The 21,388-nt window shown below is 40.2% G+C and overlaps 1 protein-coding gene across 5 annotated transcripts in view; it reads left to right on the top strand.

The window, feature by feature from the left end:
* Positions 1-21,388, top strand: part of SLC29A1 (solute carrier family 29 member 1 (Augustine blood group)) — a 110,264-nt gene that overhangs the window by 74,606 nt on the left and 14,270 nt on the right. For 3 of the 5 annotated variants that reach the window (XM_042475245.1, XM_042475236.1, XM_042475218.1), the window contains 6 exons: positions 7,778-7,899; positions 15,379-15,479; positions 18,051-18,132; positions 19,506-19,610; positions 20,361-20,515; positions 21,078-21,217. In XM_042475245.1, coding sequence (XP_042331179.1) covers positions 15,454-15,479; positions 18,051-18,132; positions 19,506-19,610; positions 20,361-20,515; positions 21,078-21,217 — 508 coding nt within the window. In that variant the 5' untranslated portion in view covers positions 7,778-7,899; positions 15,379-15,453. Of the gene's footprint in view, positions 1-1,405; positions 1,478-7,777; positions 7,900-13,168; positions 13,288-15,378; positions 15,480-18,050; positions 18,133-19,505; positions 19,611-20,360; positions 20,516-21,077; positions 21,218-21,388 lie in introns of those variants that run through there. The other 2 variants (XM_042475253.1, XM_042475226.1) reach the window with 2 other exon arrangements.

Below are 21,388 nucleotides of genomic sequence, written 5' to 3'. Positions count from 1 at the left end.
AATTCAGGACCATCTTGGTGCTACATAGACAATTTAAGTAAGAATCAATTTGCTCAAGCGATTCGGAGAAGGGGGCCACATGCTAAATCCAGTTAACCGGTGTCTTTTTGATGCTGATGTTTTCTGCATCTTTTTCGATAAATCAATTCTGCGCAAGTGTGAACCAGATATGGATCGGAATCAATTTAAATTTGCCCTTCAGCCGGCTGGAGCAGGTCCATTTTAATAATAATAATAATAATAATAATAATAATAATAATAATAATAATAATAATAATAATAATATTTATATTTCCCTCTTCTCCTTGCGGATCGAGACAGAATTACAACAATAGAAACAACATTGCAAGATAAAAAACTACTTCATTTGACGCAGATTTTCCGTGTACCATGGTTTTTTATTTGAAGTGGGCTTGAAAGGACGCTCGGTCTATGGCCCTGGTAAGATCGTTATTCCAGGTATCAACCAGGGCTTTGACAGAATCGCCATCGATCCCAATCAAATTCCTCTAGAGCTCCCTGGAACCTTTTGGGTTCTATCAGCTTTTGAGTGCGGACCATTTTAATAGGTCCTCCACCCCCGAGAGGGCTGTAGGTAGTAGCCTTGAGTCCCACTTTGACCAGAGAGTGATCAGTCCATGACAGGGCAGAGATCTGAACAACTTCTGCCCACGGATATTCCTGATCCATACTAAAGACCACATTGAATGTATTACCAGCACAATGTATTGGACACGAGACTATTTGAAGGGGATGTTGAGGTCCCCCAGGACCAAAAGCCTGGGAGACTCCGAGCTCTGAGACCAGCTGTGTCAGCTTAGCCAGGGAGACTGTTAAACAACAGAGTGGACGGTATACTAACAAAATCACATGAAGCTTGCTTGTTTCAGAGGCCTTAAATCAAGATATGCTATATCCACAGTACCCCCTTCATCTACTGCGCTGGTAATTTTATTAGTCTGGCATGATTTACACTCTGCTTTGCTTTCTCCAAAAGTGTTGATTCAGGACTGATGACTCCAAAAGAACTATCTCCTTCTTTGCCTGTTACCATACTTGCATTGACCAACACATTTCAGAATTACCATGCATAGAAAGCATGCTCAGAAGTCCACTCATTTAAAGCACTGGTGGAATCTGACTGATGCAGAGGCAAGAGAGTATCAAGGGGAGCTAGTTTGTATGGAATAATCTTGAGCAAACCAAGTTAAGGCATTTGGGGTCATGGGTCTTTTTGACAGCTCAGCAGAAAAGATACTGTGCAAAACCTAGTCTTATCGCTTCTTGCTTCGCTGTCTTTGCTAGGTTGCGTCTTCGCCAGAAAGGGGCCCCTCTTGGTTATCTGTCCCAGGCAAACTGCCAGCAGCAGGTGCTTAGACTTAGATATCCCATTTGCTCATCTCTAAAATTGCTGGTATCTAGTGGAATGTTCAGCAGTTTAAAGAATTTCTAGCTGATGAGCTCACCTGTGGTCTAGGTAGGTCTCTTTTCATTGTTATCTCAAAACTGAAGGAGATAGTATGTGGGAAAGGAGAAGAGTTGTTTCTAAGGCTGCCCAATCTTTATCCTAGTTCTGGAGTGTATGAACATATGATTTGGCCCATGAGTCCATTTCCACAATGCCTGAAAAGCAAAGGACTGGTCTTTTTTGTTTTTGTTTTGTTTTTGTTTTTTTGGACTACAGCTCTGAGAATGGGAGTTGTGGCCTGAAAATAGTAACTTTTCCATGTTCTACACAGGGCTGGGGATAGGGTTGCCTCTGCAGGAGAGTGGCTGGGCATAATGGAGGCCCCGGTGTTTGCTCAACTTGTGGGAAAGCATCATTATTTGTGTAATTAATTTCTGTAGCAGAAATGTTCTGTTCAGCATTTCCCCTCTGATGGATGATTGTATATATCCTGGAGGCTTGGGAGCGAGATAAAAACAGACCATTAATCTTGTGAGTATTGGTGATACTTTGGTTGGTCTGTTCCAAAAGGAGTCTGGCTTCAACTGGTGTTTTGCTGGGATGGGTCCCTTTAAAGATTTATAAGGCAGAATCCTAGTATGGTTTATGCCTTAAATGCTGCTTCTTGGAAAAATGTACAATCAGGGTATTCAATTTGCTGCCATGAGAGTCGTGTAACCTCCAGTAAGGTTTAGGTTTCCTTACAGAGGAATTCATTTAGATATCAAAAATCCCAATATAGCACGAGCTGTATGTGCAAATCATGTTTATAAAACAAACATGGCAGTAATTAGCCATGCAAAAAGGCTTGACTTGGCTTTACTCTCAGAAGAAACATAGTGGTAGATGAACAACTAGGAGAGTGAATATAACTACAGTACTCTATTTTTTCATGTAGTGCAGTCGTTGTATGTGAGGGTGGAAGGAAGAAGAAGACACGTCCTTTCCCCATTGTACTTGCAACCTTATAGTGTACTTCATCATCTGGAACAATGTCACTGCTATGTGAACTGAACGTGTATTATGGACTATCCTAGATTTTAATTCAAAGATCTAATATTGATCTCCCTTTTATTCACTCTCTTGTCACACTTTTATTGTCAAAACCTGATAGATCCAGCAAATGTAGTGGCATGAGATTACAAGTGAAGTTTCAGTATGCCCCAAAGGTGTGAGGTTTGGGGAGTATCTCAAACGTATGTATTGTAGAATGTAGCATTATTTAACAGGCAAGACTGTCCTTTAGGGAGGCAGTATCTTTTCACCATTCTTTCAGGTTACAGGATGGCAGTTCTGTCCGGAGGGGGGGCATTGTGAATGAGTGAACCATTTTTGTAATTATACAGGTACAGTGGAAAAGCTCCCAAGGAACATTCCAGTGTTTGTAAGCCTCTCTTCTCAGTTGACATGATATAGCTAAGGTAACAAGCATTCTAGGTATTTCAAAAACGTGTCCTTCCTTTCCTCCAGTCTTATCCTGAATATTGTGTTTGTGGCTTCATGCACTGTTCCCATATGCCTCTCAAGTGCTAGCACATGAAGATTCAACAGCTACATGTGGAAGAAGGGAGGAAAAAAAAGAGAAGAGCCTAATGTAATCCCATATTGCACAGGGAAACATCTGTGTTCATAGCATCTTCATGCCTATCTGAAATGGGTTCAGGCATGAAACTTGCTTTTAACATCAGTCATAATGCTGGAACATGGAAGGAGCAATAGAGTGTCCCTTAGGCTCAACAGACTGCTCCTAAGGGGCAGCCTGAAGCCACCCCTTTGAGCACCAGATCAGGGCCGTGGCAACTATGTGCCGTAGCCCCAATCTGGCCTTTCCAAAAGCAGCTCCTTTTTGGGCCATGGAAAGGGCACCATAGCTACCAGTACCGTGGCTTTTTGACGCTCCTTTGGTGCTGCATCACCTAGATGCAGCGGCAGAGGAGCGCTGTGATGCCGCCCGCCGTCTGATAGGGTGTGTGGCGACACGCTGCCACGGGGGCAGAGTCAAAACATGCAGACGCCACACCCCCACTCCGCCCCAATGCCGGCCTGTATGGCCGATCTTTCAAGGCTGCCTCTCTGTATACAAAGAACAGCAACACTCATCAGTTGCATCTTACCCCTTTGTATGTAGGACTAGGGCAAAACTCAGAGAAGTTACTTTTTTGGACCACAGCTCCCAGAATCTCCCAGCCCAGCCATCACCTAGGGATTACTGTCCAAAAAGTGTATTTTCCAAGTTCTGTGCTTAGGGCAGACACTGTGGCTTCTGGGTGACTTAAACACTGACACCTGTTTTCTCTTTTCTTTTCTTTCTTTCTTTCTTTTTTGTAAGACATTAACCACAAATGATAAAGGTAGAGTAGAGAGGGTTGTAAATTTAGTTGAGAACTCTGTGGTCTTTGACCTGTAGCAAAACAGAGTGATGTTAGGGATATGGTAAATGGATGTTAAATTTCCTGGACTTTGAGAATCACCAAGCAGCCACATGACCAGAAGGAGGAGGTGCAAGCTTTCAAGTAATACCCCTGGATACCATCTCAACTGAAAACAGAAGCAGCAAAATGAAGGCCTATGACTAACATCTTCAATTTTTTCTCCTGTATGGTTTTTAACACCTTGCCTGATGAAGAAGTCAGTGGAGCTTTGAAAGCTTTCAACATGTATATTGTGCATTTTGGTTGTCTCAATAAAGGCATCACTCTTTGGTGGATTCTTAATGTTACTGGATTTGCTGTATGGCCAACACAACTACCCCGGGTGTATTCTAAGGGAGGAGTGTTAATTTTTATGTTTCCCTCTGTGTGAAAGCTATGTGAAATAGTCTCTCTGTGTTAGCTGCTGCTCCAAACAGTGAACATAACATGTAGAACTAACATACTCTCTCCATATTTTTGGCCAGGTAGATCAGTTAATAGTGACATTGAAACAGCTCCTGTGGTTTGCATAAACTATGCTTTCAATCACTGTGTGTTGAACCAAAAGGTAGTCCCATGTTGTTCATAGTGAAAATAAAGATTTTTAGTTGAAATTTCAACATTTTCTAATAAAAGGTTCTAAATTCTGATGCACGCTGAACAAGAGCATGCCTCACTAAGGGATTTTTTGCCACAGTGACTTTGTTATTTCTATTCTGATGAAGTGATGAAGGCTTATCTTTTTGAACCTTGGACAAATGGTCAGCAACCTGAAAGCTGCCTTAAACAATGTCTTGCTGTGAACTAACACATAGACCAGGCCTGACTTATATCAGTAGAAGAAAATGCTTAGAGAGCAGTCCAGTGGGGGAGGTCTGAAAGACAGGGACAGTTGAATACTGAACAAACCAGAGTGCTGTTAAGCTCTTGCTGACAAGGTAAAAGTATGGAACTGCCTCTATAGACTTTTCCCCCTTCTTCTTTCTTTCTAAGCAAGCAGTGGGAAATAATTTATGACAGCCTTGATACCATGTTCCTCTTTGCTGAGGATGTAGTTTGGGGCTAAAAGGGCTGTGGTTCCAGTATACTTGTGTCTTTTCCCCACACACCACCATAACCTCAATGTCCTTCTTTTATGCCCTTTGCAAGATTGGGGTTCTAATTTTATAGACCTTGGGTAAGTAAAGTGAAACTCAACTGCACCTCCCCATGTTCCTCACTTGGGCTGGGGCTTATGGGAGGTCCAGTCCAACCGCATCTGAAGGGCCACATTTTGCCCACTGTTGCTGTAGGGGAAACCTTGGAGGAAGCTGAGAGGGGAGCCTGAGGTAGGATCTACCCCTTTGTCAATTCCTCTAAGACAAGGATGAGCAATGGTGACTGTAGATGTTGTTCAGCTTCAGCTCCTGTGATCCCTCACCATTGGTTGTGCTGACTAAGACTGATGGGAATCACAATCCAGAAAGATCTGGATGGCCCCAATTGCCAACCCTTTCTCAAAGACCTAAAAGGATACTAATCTATCCTGTGCTCCTAGGTATACATCTGTACCTAGCCTTAATGTCAGATAGAATACCTGGAGTAAATTCTTTCAGTTCATCTCTTCTCCAGTGCTCCCACCATGTTTATCCCAAACACATATAGTCTTGTCTTACTTGGAGACATGAAAGGAGAGCTGTGCCAAGTCTTTGGAGAAGTGAAGAACTTCATCTACTCAAAATCAGGGGAAAGGAAGGAAAAGAGAAAGAGACAGGAAAGACCAGTTATTGCTAAAACATTTTGGCATCCTTTTGAAGTTCAAGCAAAACATTGATTCATCCTTATCTAAGAAACATTCAGGATAATAATAAATTCAAGCAAAGGAAGGGCTGAGTGTAATATAGCAACCATGATAAAAACGTTAAATAACTAGTTACAGCAAATAAAAACAACAAAGATAGCCATGCTGGTTCTTGAGAAGAGAAAAAAACACAAAATGCACTGTTGGACAATATTTTTATTAGGGCAAAATCAAATACCAGAAAAATGTGCTTGCCTTCACATTCTTTTGGATTAGGATTCTTTTTGGATCTGGTGCCTTTGTAGTATTTGGGCCCTTTTGGGTTTTTAAAACGGTTTTAATTTATGAGTTATTTAATTGCATTTCAATATCACTTTTTAATACCACTGTTTATGACTTTGCAAATGCTTCCAACTGTATTTTTTTTCATTTTTGTAAGCTTTCTTGAATCCTCATGTTAGAAAAGGGCAGGATATAAATAAATATTATAGTAATGGCAATGATATTTTAAGTCATGTTCCTCCTCTTTATAGTAGAGGTGAGCAAGGTGTGAATTTACAGAAGGCTGCATGTTGCCCACTCAACTGTATGGTGTCATTCCCATGACCGACTGTGACGGTACCTGCCATTGGAAGGAAAGTAAGAAAGAAGTACAGTAACATCCAAAATGCATAAAACAGTGATGCCTTTATTGACCAACCAAAATGCACAAAATACATGTTGTAAGTTCAGTCTGAGGCATTCTCTATCTCAAGAGGAGCATCTCTTTTTGTCTTGCTTTTGTCTGTTGTTGTGTACCTTCAAGTTCTTTATGGGAACCATAAGGTGAACCTATCATGGGGTTTTCTTGGCAAGATGGTTGAGAGGAGGTTTGCCATTGTCTTCCCCTGAGGCTGAGAGCATGTGACTTGCCCAAGGTCATCTGGTGTCTTTCTAATGGAACTTTAAAAAAAATCAGAATACCTAAATGATCAGAGGGAGGAGGGTCCAGCCTGCATGAATGTCCCTCCACCAACACCTGAACTAAGAACAGCTACATCTTGACAAAATGCAGGCTTGTGACTAACATCATCACGCTCCCCCCCCCTCCTGATGAAGAAGCCAGGTGAGATTTGAAAGCTTGCAATGAGTATTTTGTGCATTTTGGTTGGCCAGTAAAGATATTTTGTGCATTTTGGATGTTGTACTTTGCTACATGGCCAACATGACTACCCCTGGATATGTAGTAAGGAAGAAGATAGTCAAGAGACTTCCAGAGTCTCGAAGCAGCCTCAAGGAGGTCCTCTTCCATGTTTCCACTAGATGTGAAAGTGGTGGGATGAACAGAAGGGCTTTTCCTGAAGATCTTAAATCCTAAACAGCCTGATATGACAGAATATGGTCCTTCTGATGACCTGAGCCTTACAGGGCTTTATATAGACTCTGAAGAGTATTTAGGCCCTTACCAAAGCGATGAGGCATCCTGAAAGGGACTTTCCCAGTGGTGGAAATACGTGATATTGAGTATCTGGTTTGGAGTCAACAGAGCTATGTATCTGTCATATATTTGCCATATATTTCTGTAGCAATTTTTAAGAAAAAGGAACTGAGAACTGGGCACCAAACTGAGCATCACACAAAACAGTGAGAGCCATAAAGTGGACTCCTGTTTGCTAACTACTGAATTTTAGCTTTTGCAAAAAAACCAGATTCAGCCTTATTTAACACATACACTTGCTTTGATGAGAATTTACGTATTTATTTATATTTCATTTATATGTCGCCTTTCTGCCTGAGTGGGACCCAAGGCTGCTCACAAAAGGAATCAATTAAAAACATAACGATAAAAAATTTAAAATATGCTACTTATTTCTTCCTGCCTGTTTTAGCCATAGCATGTGAATGGAGCTTAATAAGTTTTTCCTAACAGCACCCTCTAAGTAGGATGATCAGTGAAAGCCTCTGCTTCTTTTCACTATTACATTATGAAAGAGAAAGATAGTACATTATGATTTTTCATTATAGTTGTACAGTTCTAGAATAACTTGTCAGTCATTGTTTCGTGTCACGCTCTCATTTAGTTTAAATCAGGGAAATGTTGGATATAGCCTTTTTTGCCCTGAGAGGCTTTTTTGACAGGAAATCTTTTTCCCACCCTAGGTTTCTGTAGCCAACCCTAAGGATGATGTCTGATTTTATTGTCCCCATCTTCATCCTGTTCTTCAGTTAGGAACTTCTCTGGCACCAAAACTGAAAAGTTCCAGCATCTATCACACCTCACAGTGAGTATTTATTACTGTTTCATAAAAAATGACTAAATGGAAATTTTCACTGATGCTAAACATCTGTCTTATTTGGTAAAGTATCTAAAATATTCTCTTCTTGGAAATGGTTCTGGGCTCAGGTTTTGGGAGAACATAAGCTATCCCCTAATATTCAGTATTTTTGTGTTATCTTGCAATGCCTTTATCTCCTGATGAAGCTTATAATTTTGTCAGTTAAGTGTCCTTCTTTTTGTAGTTTTGGAGCTAAAAGTTCTGAGTACTGTACAGTCTTTGTCGGCAAGGCTCATTCCCAGTTCTGCAAAGATTTTTGCAAGGCATATCATTAGACAGGCTGTTGGAGCTTGCCTAGATAGCATTATTGGATCCCTCTGACCCTAATGGGAGTATTGAATTCCGTAGTTAGACTCCTCAGACTCTCTTGATGAAACATTTGCTCTAATTTTCCAGGTCTTTAAATACAGTTGTGGGGTTGAATATGGGATGGGAGATACCGGAGTAAATTATTTATAAGGGACATATCGATGTCTAAGAAGCAGTGAGAAAGGCAAGAAGCACTAAAACTAAGCAGGATAAATTAAAGGCCAGTCTACATATTACAGAAGGACTTTAGATTAAGGATGGGGAATATGTAGTTTTTCATATGGGCTGTAACTCCCATCTTCCTTTATCCTTGGCAGTGCTGAAGGTGCATCTACACTATAGAAATAATGCAGTTTGACACCATTTTAAGTGTTGTAGTTCCATCCTATGGAATCCTGGGTTTTACAGTTTTGCAAGATCTTTAGCCTTTTCTGCCAAAGAGTGCTGGTGCCTCACAAAACTAAAGATTCCAGGATTTTGTAGGATGGAACTATGGCAGTTAAAGTGTTGTCAAATGGCATTATTTCCTACAGATGCACCCTAAGAATGATGGGAGTTGCAATGAGCATACAATAAGCCACCATGTTGCCCACCCATGATCTAGAGACAGTGCATCTTTACTCTCTTTGGAAGTTCTGTTGCATGAAAAAATATAGATAGCATCTGTAATTTCCTGGCAGCAATTTCTGGAACAATTTTCCGATTGCTGCATTTATAGGAACTGCCATAGGTTTGTTGGAATTGGATAAAGTAGAAGAAACAATAATTTCCTTTAGGGTTGACTAACAAAGATATCAACAAATAAAGGTCTGGTTCACAAAATAGAAGATTAAAAATTAGACCCATCAGTCAAGAGTGTTGACAGGTTTTTGTGGGCTCACATCCAGAGCCCAGAACTGTTTGGAAAGGATGCCCATGGAAAACAGCCACATGACTCAAGTTTTCATAATGGTTACTTTTACCACATTTCTAATTTCATTCCAAAGAAAACTATGTTTTGTTCATTGGAAAAGAAAGAGGAAACAAAAACAAGAAGTGGATTTGTCATTCACTTCTTCTTGGCAGTGCTACAGTAAACAAGCGGAATTCACTGAAGACAATATGAGAGTGAGATATGTTTGATAATTCACCAACACTTACCCCTTGTTGGTTCATTGTCTCTGATTATACCTTCTCTTCTATTTCATTTTATTCTTACTCCTTCAGCTCACCTGCTTCTAACATAGTTTCCTCTTCTGTGCTGAGGGATGCTAAGGATTTTATTTCAGCCTGGTTTTATAAGATTTTACCAAAACTTGCAGGGTTTTCTTCATATCCAGGTTGAAACAATTTTCAATTTTTTGTGGGGTTTTCGAGCTATGTGGCCATGTTCTAGAAGAGTTTCTTCCTTATGTTTCGCCAGCATCTGTGGCTGGCAGCTTTAGAGAAATTGAATGATAAAGAAACCAAAAATGACAGATTTGCCCATCCAGACCCAGGGCTTTAGATGCTATATTCTTCAAATTCTAAGCGTGAATCCTTTTGTTTCTTCAAACATGTTAGTGCTGAACTAGTGTTGCCTCTTCATTTTTCTGAGATGATCCACATCTTTACCATCTCTAAAGCAGGCAGACACAACATGGTTTCCTACATACTGTAAATACCATTACCTGTTTGATTTGGCTGAGGAAGAATTTGTTTCAGTCAGTTTTTGAGGCACAGTTAAGTACTTTGAATATAAACCTTCCAGGTACAGGTAGCATCCATCAACTGCTGTTGTCCATAACAGAATCAGTAGGATTACCAGATCCTTGGGACAGATACCAGGAAATGTTTATAGCTATCTATTTCACCATAATTCTTATCTTCACCTGCATTGTTTTTGTGCCCTTCTTATGCACTTTTTCTCTTTTGTTCTCTCTGTACATGGAGAGGTTATATTCCTGTTCAGGAAAGAGAAACTAGAAAGCTTTTGAATCCTTAGGAAAAAAATTCAGGTGATAAAATGACAGGATCACTTCTGGAAAGACATGTGGATATTTAACAAACTGCTGGAAACTTGGAAAATTTATTTTTACTACAATTCAAAAGTCAGCTTTTCCAAGCTTTGCATATCATGTAGAATATTCAACTTTTTTAGGCCTACCCTTTTGCATGGTCTAATAAAAGTATCACCACAACAAATACTTTGGATAGTTTTTTGTGGGGTTTCCGGCCAAGTGGCCATGTTGTAGAAGAGTTTCTTCCTGATGTTTCACCAGCATCTGTGGCTGGTATCTTCAGAGAATGCTTGCCTGGAAAGGAGTTGGGTATATATATATATACTGTGTGACCTGGGAAGGCAGGAGTGATTTGCATGTGTATTGTTCTGTTGCTAATGGCAGGCCTCGTGGTGGGAGGGAAGACAAGCAACCACCCAAAGGGAAGGTATTTTTACCATACATCAAAGGAGTCACAGACAGAATAGGGAAACTGGTGAGGAAACACAACCTTCAAATGGTTTACAAACCAACGAAGAAATGCTTCGCTCAGCCAAGGAGCAGAGAGACCCTCTCACAGCTGCAGGAGTTTACCGCATACCATGCAGCTGTGGACTAGTTTACATAGGGACCACCAAATGCAGTGTGCAAACAAGAATCAAGGAACATGAGAGACACTGCAGACTGGGTCAGCCAGAAAAATCAGCAGTAGCAGAACATGTTATAAACTATCCTGGGCATAAAATGCTGTTTGAAAACACTGAAATTCTGGACCATGCCAACAACTACCATGTCAGGATGCACAGGGAAGCCATTGAAATCCACAAACACCTGGACAATTTCAACAGGAAAGAGGAAACCCTGAAAGTAAACAAGGTTTGGCTACCAGTCTTGAAAAATAGCAAGGTGAAGACTCAGCAAATGCAAATGAGAAATCTCCCAGGGTCAGGGATTTCCCAACAGACAATGAGCACTAATCAAGCAGACACTAATCCTCCTTTGCATACCCTCCCACCCTGAGGCCTGCCATTAGCAACAGAACAATACACATGCATATCACTCCTGCCTTCCCAGGGTCACACAGTATATACATACCCAACTCCTTTCCAGGCAAGCATTCTCTCAAGATGCCAGCCACAGATCCTGGTGAAATGTCAGGAAGAAACTCTTCTACAACATGGCCACATAGCCTGAAAACCCCACAAAAAACTATGGATGCCGGCCATGAAAGCCTTCAACTCCACAGATACTTTGGATTTTGTTTCATGGGCAACGTGACTCCTTCAGCAAGTTATTTTTGGACACTATCGGGGTCCAGAGTTCTGCTCGTCAGACTCCGCTCTTGCCCCATTTTCTAGAAGCACTGAGTGGGTGGTGTAGTTACCTCTGAAACAGCCTCCTCTTGAGCCTTAAAGTAAAGGCCAGCCAAGAGCTCTAGAACGCCAAATACTACCAACATGCTGCCAAATGAGTTCTGCAAAATGCTTTGCTGAGGGAGTTCCAGGTTCCCCTCTGTCTGTTGCAGAAATATTAGAAGGAACTGGCTGGAATTGTGTTTTTGCTGACAGACAATTCCTAAGAGGCTAGTTTATTACTATACATTCTCATCAAATTACTTGGTTATAATGTTGAGTCACTCAAAAGTTCAGGATTGTATACTTTCCCTTCTTATAGAGTTGCTACGTGAAATATGGGGCTTAATTGGCTTAATATCTTTCTCTTTGATGATGGATGAATTACTCTTATTTGTTGCATGGCTGCTTATGAGGTCTGGAGTGCCTCCTCTCTCCATCCACCTCCAGTTATTGTCATTGTCTCATTTCTTTTGCATAAAATACAGCTTTCTTCAGAAGGAATTGAGATACATGTGGTGAAAACATCGAGGAAGTTTGTGAACATAGAAACGTGTCAGCTGTGTGGCTGACTATTTAACTTCGTAATTCTACAGTCTGGAATAGAATGTGCTTCCAACTAAATCCATTAAGGGGAAAAGATGAAATAATTACACAGTGGCTTTTAACTGGTAGTTTTATGAGCCATACATTTGGAAATACCTCTGTTCGTATCATTCTTGGCTATTGGGAAAATAAGAAATGTAATTGTGCAGTTTGAGCGTCCTGGAAAGGTGACTGGCATTTATCATGCCAGAGCAACATATTCAGGGCTTAGAAAGCTTTCTTTGTTACCACAGCTACAAACCCACTCACCCCCAACCTTTCCAAGATTTGTCTATCACGTAGACAATTCTGTCCTCCCTGATATGAAGAAAGAGTCTATGCTGGTTGTAAGTTTACTGCAGCCATCCTTATTTATTATACTTCACGACAAAACCCAGCTTCGCCCATTCCTATATAATCCAAGAAACAGCAGTCTCTCTCACTCCTGCTCCAACCCCATCTGGAAAATCCAGAATTTCCTTATTTTAGTCATGACCTCAAGCCACCCACCAGATGTGGCACCAGGCATTATTTTGACCACAGACGCCTGGATCAACTCTCCAACCACCTATGATTCTGACATAGGCCTAGCCTCCCCCAGTTTCTGCAAGAGGAAGTTTAAAAAACAATCCTGCTCCCTTCAAATAGATCTCTCTCAGCACAGGACGAGGAGGCTCAGCAACCTGAGCAGCCTGTACACTCGGGTATGTGTGGTGCTTGCTTCCCTCAAAGTGTTCTGTTTATATGACACAAGTGTGCCAATGTTTTCATTCTTTTGCTTTGTATTCTTTTGCTTCAGTGCAGGAGAGGTGTGCTAGCCCATGATGTACATTTGACATACTTTTTTTGTGCTGGGTGCTGGGAGAGGGGTCAGTGTTGAGAAGTGGGAGGGACAGATGGAGGGAGCAGCTTTTATTTTATTTGCATTTGTGCAATGTTAGAGGGAGTAATATACATACAAATTGGCTGGGTCTTTATGACAGGTTGATTTTCTCCTCTTTGAAATATCAGGTGGAAGCAATGTTTGTCAAAGGGTGTAGATTCTAGAATGAGAGCAGAAGATCTGAGTCATTCAGGAGGGACATACTGAAATGTATGAAGCTGTTAAGAAGTGGAGAGAACAAAGCCAGGTAAATTGAGCCATGTGGGTGGCTCATTTATGTTAGAAAAGATCTTTAGATATTGCACCTCAGCTTCTTTGCAGGTGCTCTTGCATGATCCTTCACAGATACAGGTGCAATTTCCTGGTGGTAATCTTGATTAGCATGGCAGCATATTGTTTTTCAACTGTTACACTCATGAGAACTGCCATGGAGATGCTGCAGATAGATTAGCAGGAAGCAGAGAATTGGCTGATTCTCACCCTGTGGTTTTCCAAGCAAATGTATGACTGGAAGCATTTGAAGGTGCATAGTTTGGAGTAATTTGGGGAACATGGAAACTAGCCTATTTTTATTTTCTTGGTTATTGTCCTCTGAACTGGCCTTGGCTACCTCCCATGTCTGCCTATAGGGTGCTTACCTTTAGTTGTAAAATACTTGAACTGGACTTTGAAAAAACGTGATTTGTGCTTTTAACAACAACAAAAAAAGCTGCTGTATCTTGATTTTATGTATTGTTTACATATTGTTGAACACCAATTTGACATCTATAGATGTAAGTAGTTTATAAATATTCATAAAGATAGGCATTTACATATACATGACTGGAGAAATGGAATATGTCAGCAGTTAAGGCATTGTGCATTACAGTTCCAAGACAGGGCATGTTTTCCTTAATATGAAAGCCTTTTCTGTGAGACAGAGGAGAATGGCTCTGTGTCTAGTGCTTTACTAGGACTAGCCCCATGTTCAGTCCCATTAAGCCCTTATTACTTGTACATATGCAATGACTGGTGGTGGTTATGGGTCGAATCGTAGAATCATAGTGTTTAAAGGGACCACAAGGGTCACTTAGTCCAATCCGCTGCCACCTAAAGCATTCCCAAGAGGTAGTCTTCCAAGCTCTGTAAAGATTTCCAAAGGAGGGGAGTTCGCCACCTTCTATTCCACTGACAAACAGATTGTGCAGTAAGAAAAGTTCCAGTGTGTAATAAGCCATATAAGATTATTCAATATATGTGGTTCTCTTGGAAAGCTTCAGCAGTAGATCATATCGAAATAAACAGAGAAGAGACATATCTTGTTAGAAGCAAAGTTTAAAAGTACAACAAAATTCTGGACCTTCATCTTCCTGTGCTTCCTACCTCAGGATTTCTTCCTGCACATAGGAATGTGTGCAGTTAGTCTGTAATGTGCATAAGCTTTGAATGCCATGGAGGTATGGACAATAAATGTAGCAGGCATCCAGCTTTGAACATTCATGTGGATCAGACAGAATCTCTACAAGAAACAGTTTAGGAGCGTAACAGAGTTTGCCACCTGCTTATCTGTGTGCCTGCACAGTTACTCCTGCACTTCTTATCATGTCAGATGTTGGTTTCTCTCCGCATTTTTCTCCAACTTTATTATTTTATCTATGATCCTTTGAGCACAAATGCCACTTGTTTATTTGTTCTGCCTTGGACCTTTCCCAGTCTTGATTCTGCTTACTCATGTCTTAGTTACTGTGTACATTGAGAGCTTCTTCAAATGTCTTATGCAGATTTTCCATTACTGCTATTTACTGTTTTTATTATTGACCATTACAGTTGAGCCTTTGCTCAGTGGAGGATGTGTGTGGGGAGAGGAATGAAAGTGCTGGGGGGCAATTTCCAGGGTTTATAAGCACCCATTAGCTGTCTGTTGTGTTCAATAGATGTCCGTTGTACAGGAGGATTACTTCCATTTTTAATTGTAGGAAGAAGGGAATGGTTCACAGCATATTGCTGCTAAGAACATTGTGCCAGTATACACCAGCAAATCCCATTTTTAAGTAATTGCATCGTTGACTACTTACTGAATTTCCAAAGTCAACAAGGGAATAGAGTACTGAAAAAAACCAAAAACCAAAAGACATGTTTTTGATCAGTTTAGCACAGTGCTTACTCAAAAATTGCAAATATGATTTCTGTAAAACTAATTTCTAGAACATCCCATTTCTTTTATATGCATAAACTGTTTTCTTGTACATAATCCCATTGCTCTCCACTGTTCTGGTGGTTCCCCATTAACCGGGTCTCTCCCCCCCCCCTTTTTTTATTTTTTATTTTTTTATTTTATTTTTTTTTTGTGATTCTCCAGGAGGCCAGCCGTGAAGTGAAGCAATCAGAATCTACGGGAAGCAAGACTCTTGACAAACTTCTTTAAGGTGCCATAATGACAGGCAGTAGCCCTCCTGATAGGTATGTTTGGGATATAAAAGGACAGAAAGTGGGAATGTTGTCCCTGTATATCGACAGTTATCAAGACATGCATTTCCCCCTTAACTATGTTCGCTAAGTACCACCAAGCTCAGCACCATCTGATGGCAGTCATGGACAGCTGCTGAGAGTTTTGCTAACCAAAGTTTAGAAGTAATGTGTTAAGTAATAATATTATTGGTAATATATTCCTCATTGGGATTAACACTGATATATTTATAATGTGCTAATGATAATGATCTAATGTTTCAATTATAACAGGTAACGCTTGTTTGTCATTCCCAAAACGCTACTTTTAGGGGGGAAGTATTGGCCTTTTTTTAAAGTGGAGTTTTATTTGTTTTCTTTTATTTAAAAAGAGAAACCACTTCAGGCACCTGTGACCTGAAGGAGGTTGCACCAATCTGGCATTGATCCTACTCTTAAATCTGCAAAATTTAACTTTACTTTGTTTCTTTAAGAGAAATACAAACTTTGCACCAAAGGTTGTAGTGCATATGGAGAAGCCTTCTCAGAGCACTAAGGAGCTTGTAAAGAAGGCTCCGACAACCTTTGTACCCTGTTTACAAGCCTATTACTACTTTAAGGAGGTATTCTAGAATTGGCCTTCTTAGAAGTTCTTAACATCCTGTGCTTGTGGTTCTGTCCTTATTTTTTTAATGAATCTTTATTAAGAAATATAATAGGCAAACAAAAATAGCATTACACACAATTCTCGACACACAACACACAACAAATAAAGTACATTTAACAATATACAACTCTATAAACCATACACCATATAAACTCTACAGAAATTTAAAATTAAGGCTTCCCAAACCTGGTGATCTGGAGATTTTCTTCCCTATCAGATTTAACTCCTTTTTATGTTTAGATTTTATACCATCCTGTAAAACTTATCACATTATATTTATTCCCAAAAGGGAAAATAGTGAAAGAAAAGTTGAAAAGTTAATATAATACTTTGTTTCTATATGGTGTTCAAGTAGGTAATTTCACAGACAGTTTGATTTCTGAATTTTTTTACTATTACAAAACAGAGCTTAGGATATGAATAACAATTCAAGGATCATCACTAATCATGCAGAATAACTTATTTCTATCATATATTTTTAATATCAAGAAAGAGATTTCATCAGTTTTTTAACATTTTTGTAACTTTTGAGTCCAATACTTGTCAAAAAAAATCATAACCGGATTCCATTTGTCTTCAAATTTTCTTAAAGAATTAAATTTAATTATATAAGTTAACTTATCCATTTCTATTAAATTATACAATTTCCAAATCCAGTCTAATACTGATGTGTCCTTCTTTTAAAAGAAGGAAACAAAGTAGTTTTTGCAACCACAATGGATGTTTCAGCAGGACAGAAGCTTCAGTGGGGCTGGGGCATACATCTTTTGTTGCAGTTGTTGGGAACAAAAATATAGCTGTCCCTCCATTTTCGCGGACTTTGAGTCTGCGGTCTCAGTCCTTCACAGACCAGCACGCAGAGAGGGTTAAAATGGTGTGCGCATGGCCATTCAGGCCAATGGGGCTTGAATATTTGCAAATTTCACAAGGGGGTTTGGAACGGATCCTCTGCGAAAATGGAGGGACAACTGTAATGTCCAAAATAAAAGACTGTTAACACATTCTATTAGTTGTTATTCATGATTGTGATTGTTAACTGCTGTCAAGTTAACTTTGAGTTAAGGAAACCCCGTGAATGAGAGATCTCCAAGCCACCCTGCCATCAACTGCCCTGCTCAGGTCTTGCAAACTCAGGGCCGTGGCTTCCTTGATTGAGACTATCCATTTGAAATGCAGTCTTCCTATTTCCTACTGCCATCCCCCTAGCTATTATTGTCTTTTTTTAGTGAGTCATGCCTTCTCATAATATGTCCAAAGTACTACAGTCTCAGTTTAGTCATCTTGGCTTCCATCTTGGGAGAGGTCTGACCTGATTTGCTCTAGGACCAACTTATTTGTCTTTTTGGGAGTCCATATTCACAGACCTCCAGCACCACATCTCAAATGAGTTGATTCTCTTGACGATTACTGAAACTAAATTATGCTTTCAGATGGATCTGTGTTACCAATAAGGTTACAAATTATATTCCATGGTTATCAGTAAGGTAATCAAATGGGAACAATATAGAACTTTCATGATGATATCTGGTGAGAGTGGGCATGGAAAAGTTCATAAATAAATATTAACAAAATGTATAAATTATTGTTTCCGTTGGCTTTCCCCTTCAGGTTACCTTGGGTTGGTTTTTTTTTGGGGGGGGATCGGTTGGTTGGTTGGTTTTTGATTGGTTTTTTTGAGAGCAGAGAAGTGATTATCAACACTGTTATTTTCAAGAATTCTAATTAGGATCAGAAGGTTATCCCAAGCCTCAGAGTTTCATGGGGACTGTGTTTATAATTAGAGATGTAATTCCCCCCCCCCCCCAGTTTATACAATTCAGAAGGGTGATTTATAAAAATGTCTTTTTCATGTTTAAAAAAATAATAAAATAATTCTTAATTAAGTCTGCTACCTTAGCAATCTGCAATTTTTCTTTCAGATACAAGGCTGTTTGGCTTATATTTTTCATACTTGGCCTTGGGACACTTCTGCCATGGAATTTTTTCATGACTGCTACCAAGGTACGCTCAAGGAACGTGTCACCAATGTTTTTTGAGGCCGCATGTTTTACCAGATGTCTTCATAATTTTTCTAGATAGATCAGCAGTTCTTAAGTTGTGTACTAAGACATACTTCGGTATTACCATTGGGACTGAAATGTGCTTTGAATAAATTGGATCATGCTGAACGCTTTATATTTACTGGAGCGGGGAGACTGGATAAAACATTGATTTCTCTTTTCTTCTTTATACATATGATCACTGACATCATCCCCAGCGAGGGGAGGGGGGAATGCATCAGGATTTCCTGGTTGCTGCCTTCAGTGTAGTTTAGATGTGGAAGAAATCCAGACCAGACCAGCAATTTACCTTCCTAGTACAGGGGTACCCCGGGTTACGAATTTAATTCGTTCCGCCGCCGCGTTCGTAACCCGAAAAGCTTTCGCAAGCCGAAAACCCATAGGCGCTAATGGGGAAAAGCCGCGATTTGGTGCGAAAAAGCGCCGAAAAGCACCAAAATTTCTTTCGTAACCCGAAATAACCTTCATAACCCGGAACAGTTTTTTTCAATTGATTTTTTCGTAACCCGGAAATTTCGTAAGGCGGCGCATTCGTATCCCGGGGTACCACTGTAAAGGGACAGACAGATGACATTAAGTTATCTTGCAGTTACAGGAAGGATGCTTGCTTACTTTTATGGGAGCTGATAAAAATGATGGCAGAGAGACAGACATAAACATTTCGACATGCAAGAGTAAATTTTAATCCTGGAAAAAAAAGTGCTATATCAAATGCTCAGGAAACAATAACAAGTGTGTCTTTTACAGCTAGTCTCTGGTTCCATGCAAAACCAGATAAAAGTATGAAGAGCCCTATGTTGAGTTATGCTCAAAACACAATAGTCCCTTTAATTTACGTGGGATTTAGGCAGAACTGGATTTCTCTGGATTATACCCATTTGCCATTTAAACCATGGGTTTGGGACCACATCTTCCAGGCTTTCTGACCCAGCATTGAGCATGCTGTCGAGGGACAGGGTTTTGGAAGTTGTGATCTAAAAAATAATTTCTCCAAGCACTGCGCTTGATGAATACAGCATATTTTCTAACTGCTGAAAGACTGAGAAAGTTGAACTAGTAGGAGACTCTGTAAGGATTTGAAGGAAGCCAGTTTACAGGTTTAAAAATTTAAAAACCTGTAAAAATTAAGAGATATTTCTTATAATGCAGAAAACTGGATGAGTATGGTAAGACACATGGGTACTTCTCCTATCATGTGGGTAAGACACATAAAGTGAAAACTATTTAATTATAAGACTTTTTAGCATAATGCTCACAGCTGCTACACACTGGCATTCGTTTTCTTCCTTTGTCTCCTATATTTGCTTTCTCTAGTATTTTACTGACCGCCTACAAGAAGATTCTTCTGTCGACCACTATGACAACTTGAATGTTACAGGGAACATCTTTCCAACACAAATGGCATCCATGTTCAATGATGTGAGTTCAAGGGAGAGTTGAACAGCTTCTGTGTAGGAGATAGGACTGGTATCAGGACAAGAGATTTGTCTAGATCAGTAGTTCTCAGACTCTGTGCCAAGGCACAGTAGTGTGCCGCAACTGAGACTGAAATGTGCTTTAAGACATTTAACTTCATGTTTGAGGTATGTTCTGTGTCATGCCCACAGGAATAGATAGGCCCAAGGCAGTATTAGTCCCCTTTCCCATATACAGCCAGCCACATCATTCTGAGAAAAGGGGTAAAATGCATTAGGATTTCCTGATGCAGCTTCCATTATGGCTGAGGTATGGAGGAGTCCAGGAGAATTATCACTCTCCAAAAGTTCCCAGTAAAATTCCTGAGCTTTCAGTGACTCAGTGGATGATACGAGAAGATGCCAAAAGCCTAACCTACATTCTTGAGGATGGCATAATCATAGGCAGGCAGGCAGACAGATTTCAGAGCAAAGGATAAATTTACTTTTACATTAGTAAAAATTGTGCTACAGGTATCAAACATATGACTTATTTGATATATATTTGATACATATTTATTTGATATATCTGAACTGTATGATTCCCAAGCAAGACCAGAATGAAAGGCACATAGACCTTACGTTTGCCCGTGTTCTAAGAACGCTATTGCATTTTGTCTCAGTGGGACTTGTGCAACCAACTTTCTTTAGCTGCACCAATTTGCCATAGCATTATGGACCTGGGAAATTCCACCCACTTTCTAAATACCTGCAGGAGGCTTCCCAAGGCAGCCATGCTAATGTGAATGTCACAGGGAAGACGACAGTCCCTCCCTCCCACCTGGTTTCCATATTCGACAATATGATGACGCTCTGTGCCATGTTGCCTCTTCTCATCTTCACCTGCCTCAACTCCTTCATCCACCAGAGGTGAGATCGTCAAAGGCTTTCTGAGAAGAGAGTCCTACACTTCTCTCCTTCCTGCTCTGCCCCCATTCCCCCTCAAGCGGAGTGATTTCTGGTAGGGTGGAAGTAGCCAGAGTAGGCAGCATTGATCTTCCTGGTGGAAAGAAGTCATGCCTTTTTGTCCTTGCCAAGCCAAATCTGTTTGCTGCATTCATAAGATACCTCAACAGCTCTTCAGTTTTTCACCATAAAAGCTGTAAATTCATAGTATTTAAATGTAAAAATAAACAGTAAACAAGGAACTTTTTTCATACATTAGTAATATTATTTCTTTCTCTTTATTGGCTACAGTGATAGGTAGTTTTATACCAGTTTTTCATAAGGGAGAACTGAAATAAAAGAAAAAGGTGCTTGTCGATGCTCTTTTCACCCATCACTGAGTAAGGATTTGAACCAGATCCCTCAAGCTTGGGGCAGTGCAAATGCTCTTTCCCTTCACATGAAGAAGGAATATCCATTTAATAACATTTTGAGTTTTTCAGCTTTTTACAATGGGGTTTTCCACTTCTGTCCTTTTCCCTATTAGGATTCCTCAGCAGGTGCGGATCCTGTGCAGCCTGGTTGCCATCTTCTTGGTCTTCATGATAACAGCTATCCTAGTCAAGGTCACCATGGAGCCTTTGCCATTCTTCATCATCACCATGGTCAAGATAGTTTTCATCAATTGTAAGTGGGGATCATTTGTGTGTTGGTGTTGGTGTGGGAGAGATAACACAGGCACTTGTCCATATAACTCTCCACCTTCACCATTATTCCAAGAATTGCTCCAGTGTTCTACTACAGAGGTAGGCAGAAGATGTGGGTCTACTGGTAGACCTTATTTTCAGTAGAGCAGCA

The sequence above is a fragment of the Sceloporus undulatus genome, chromosome 1 (genome assembly GCF_019175285.1).
Source record: "Sceloporus undulatus isolate JIND9_A2432 ecotype Alabama chromosome 1, SceUnd_v1.1, whole genome shotgun sequence".
Classification (NCBI taxonomy): Eukaryota; Metazoa; Chordata; class Lepidosauria; order Squamata; family Phrynosomatidae; genus Sceloporus; species Sceloporus undulatus.
Note: the sequence above shows the minus strand (reverse complement) of the source record. Positions and strands in the feature narration are given on the sequence as shown.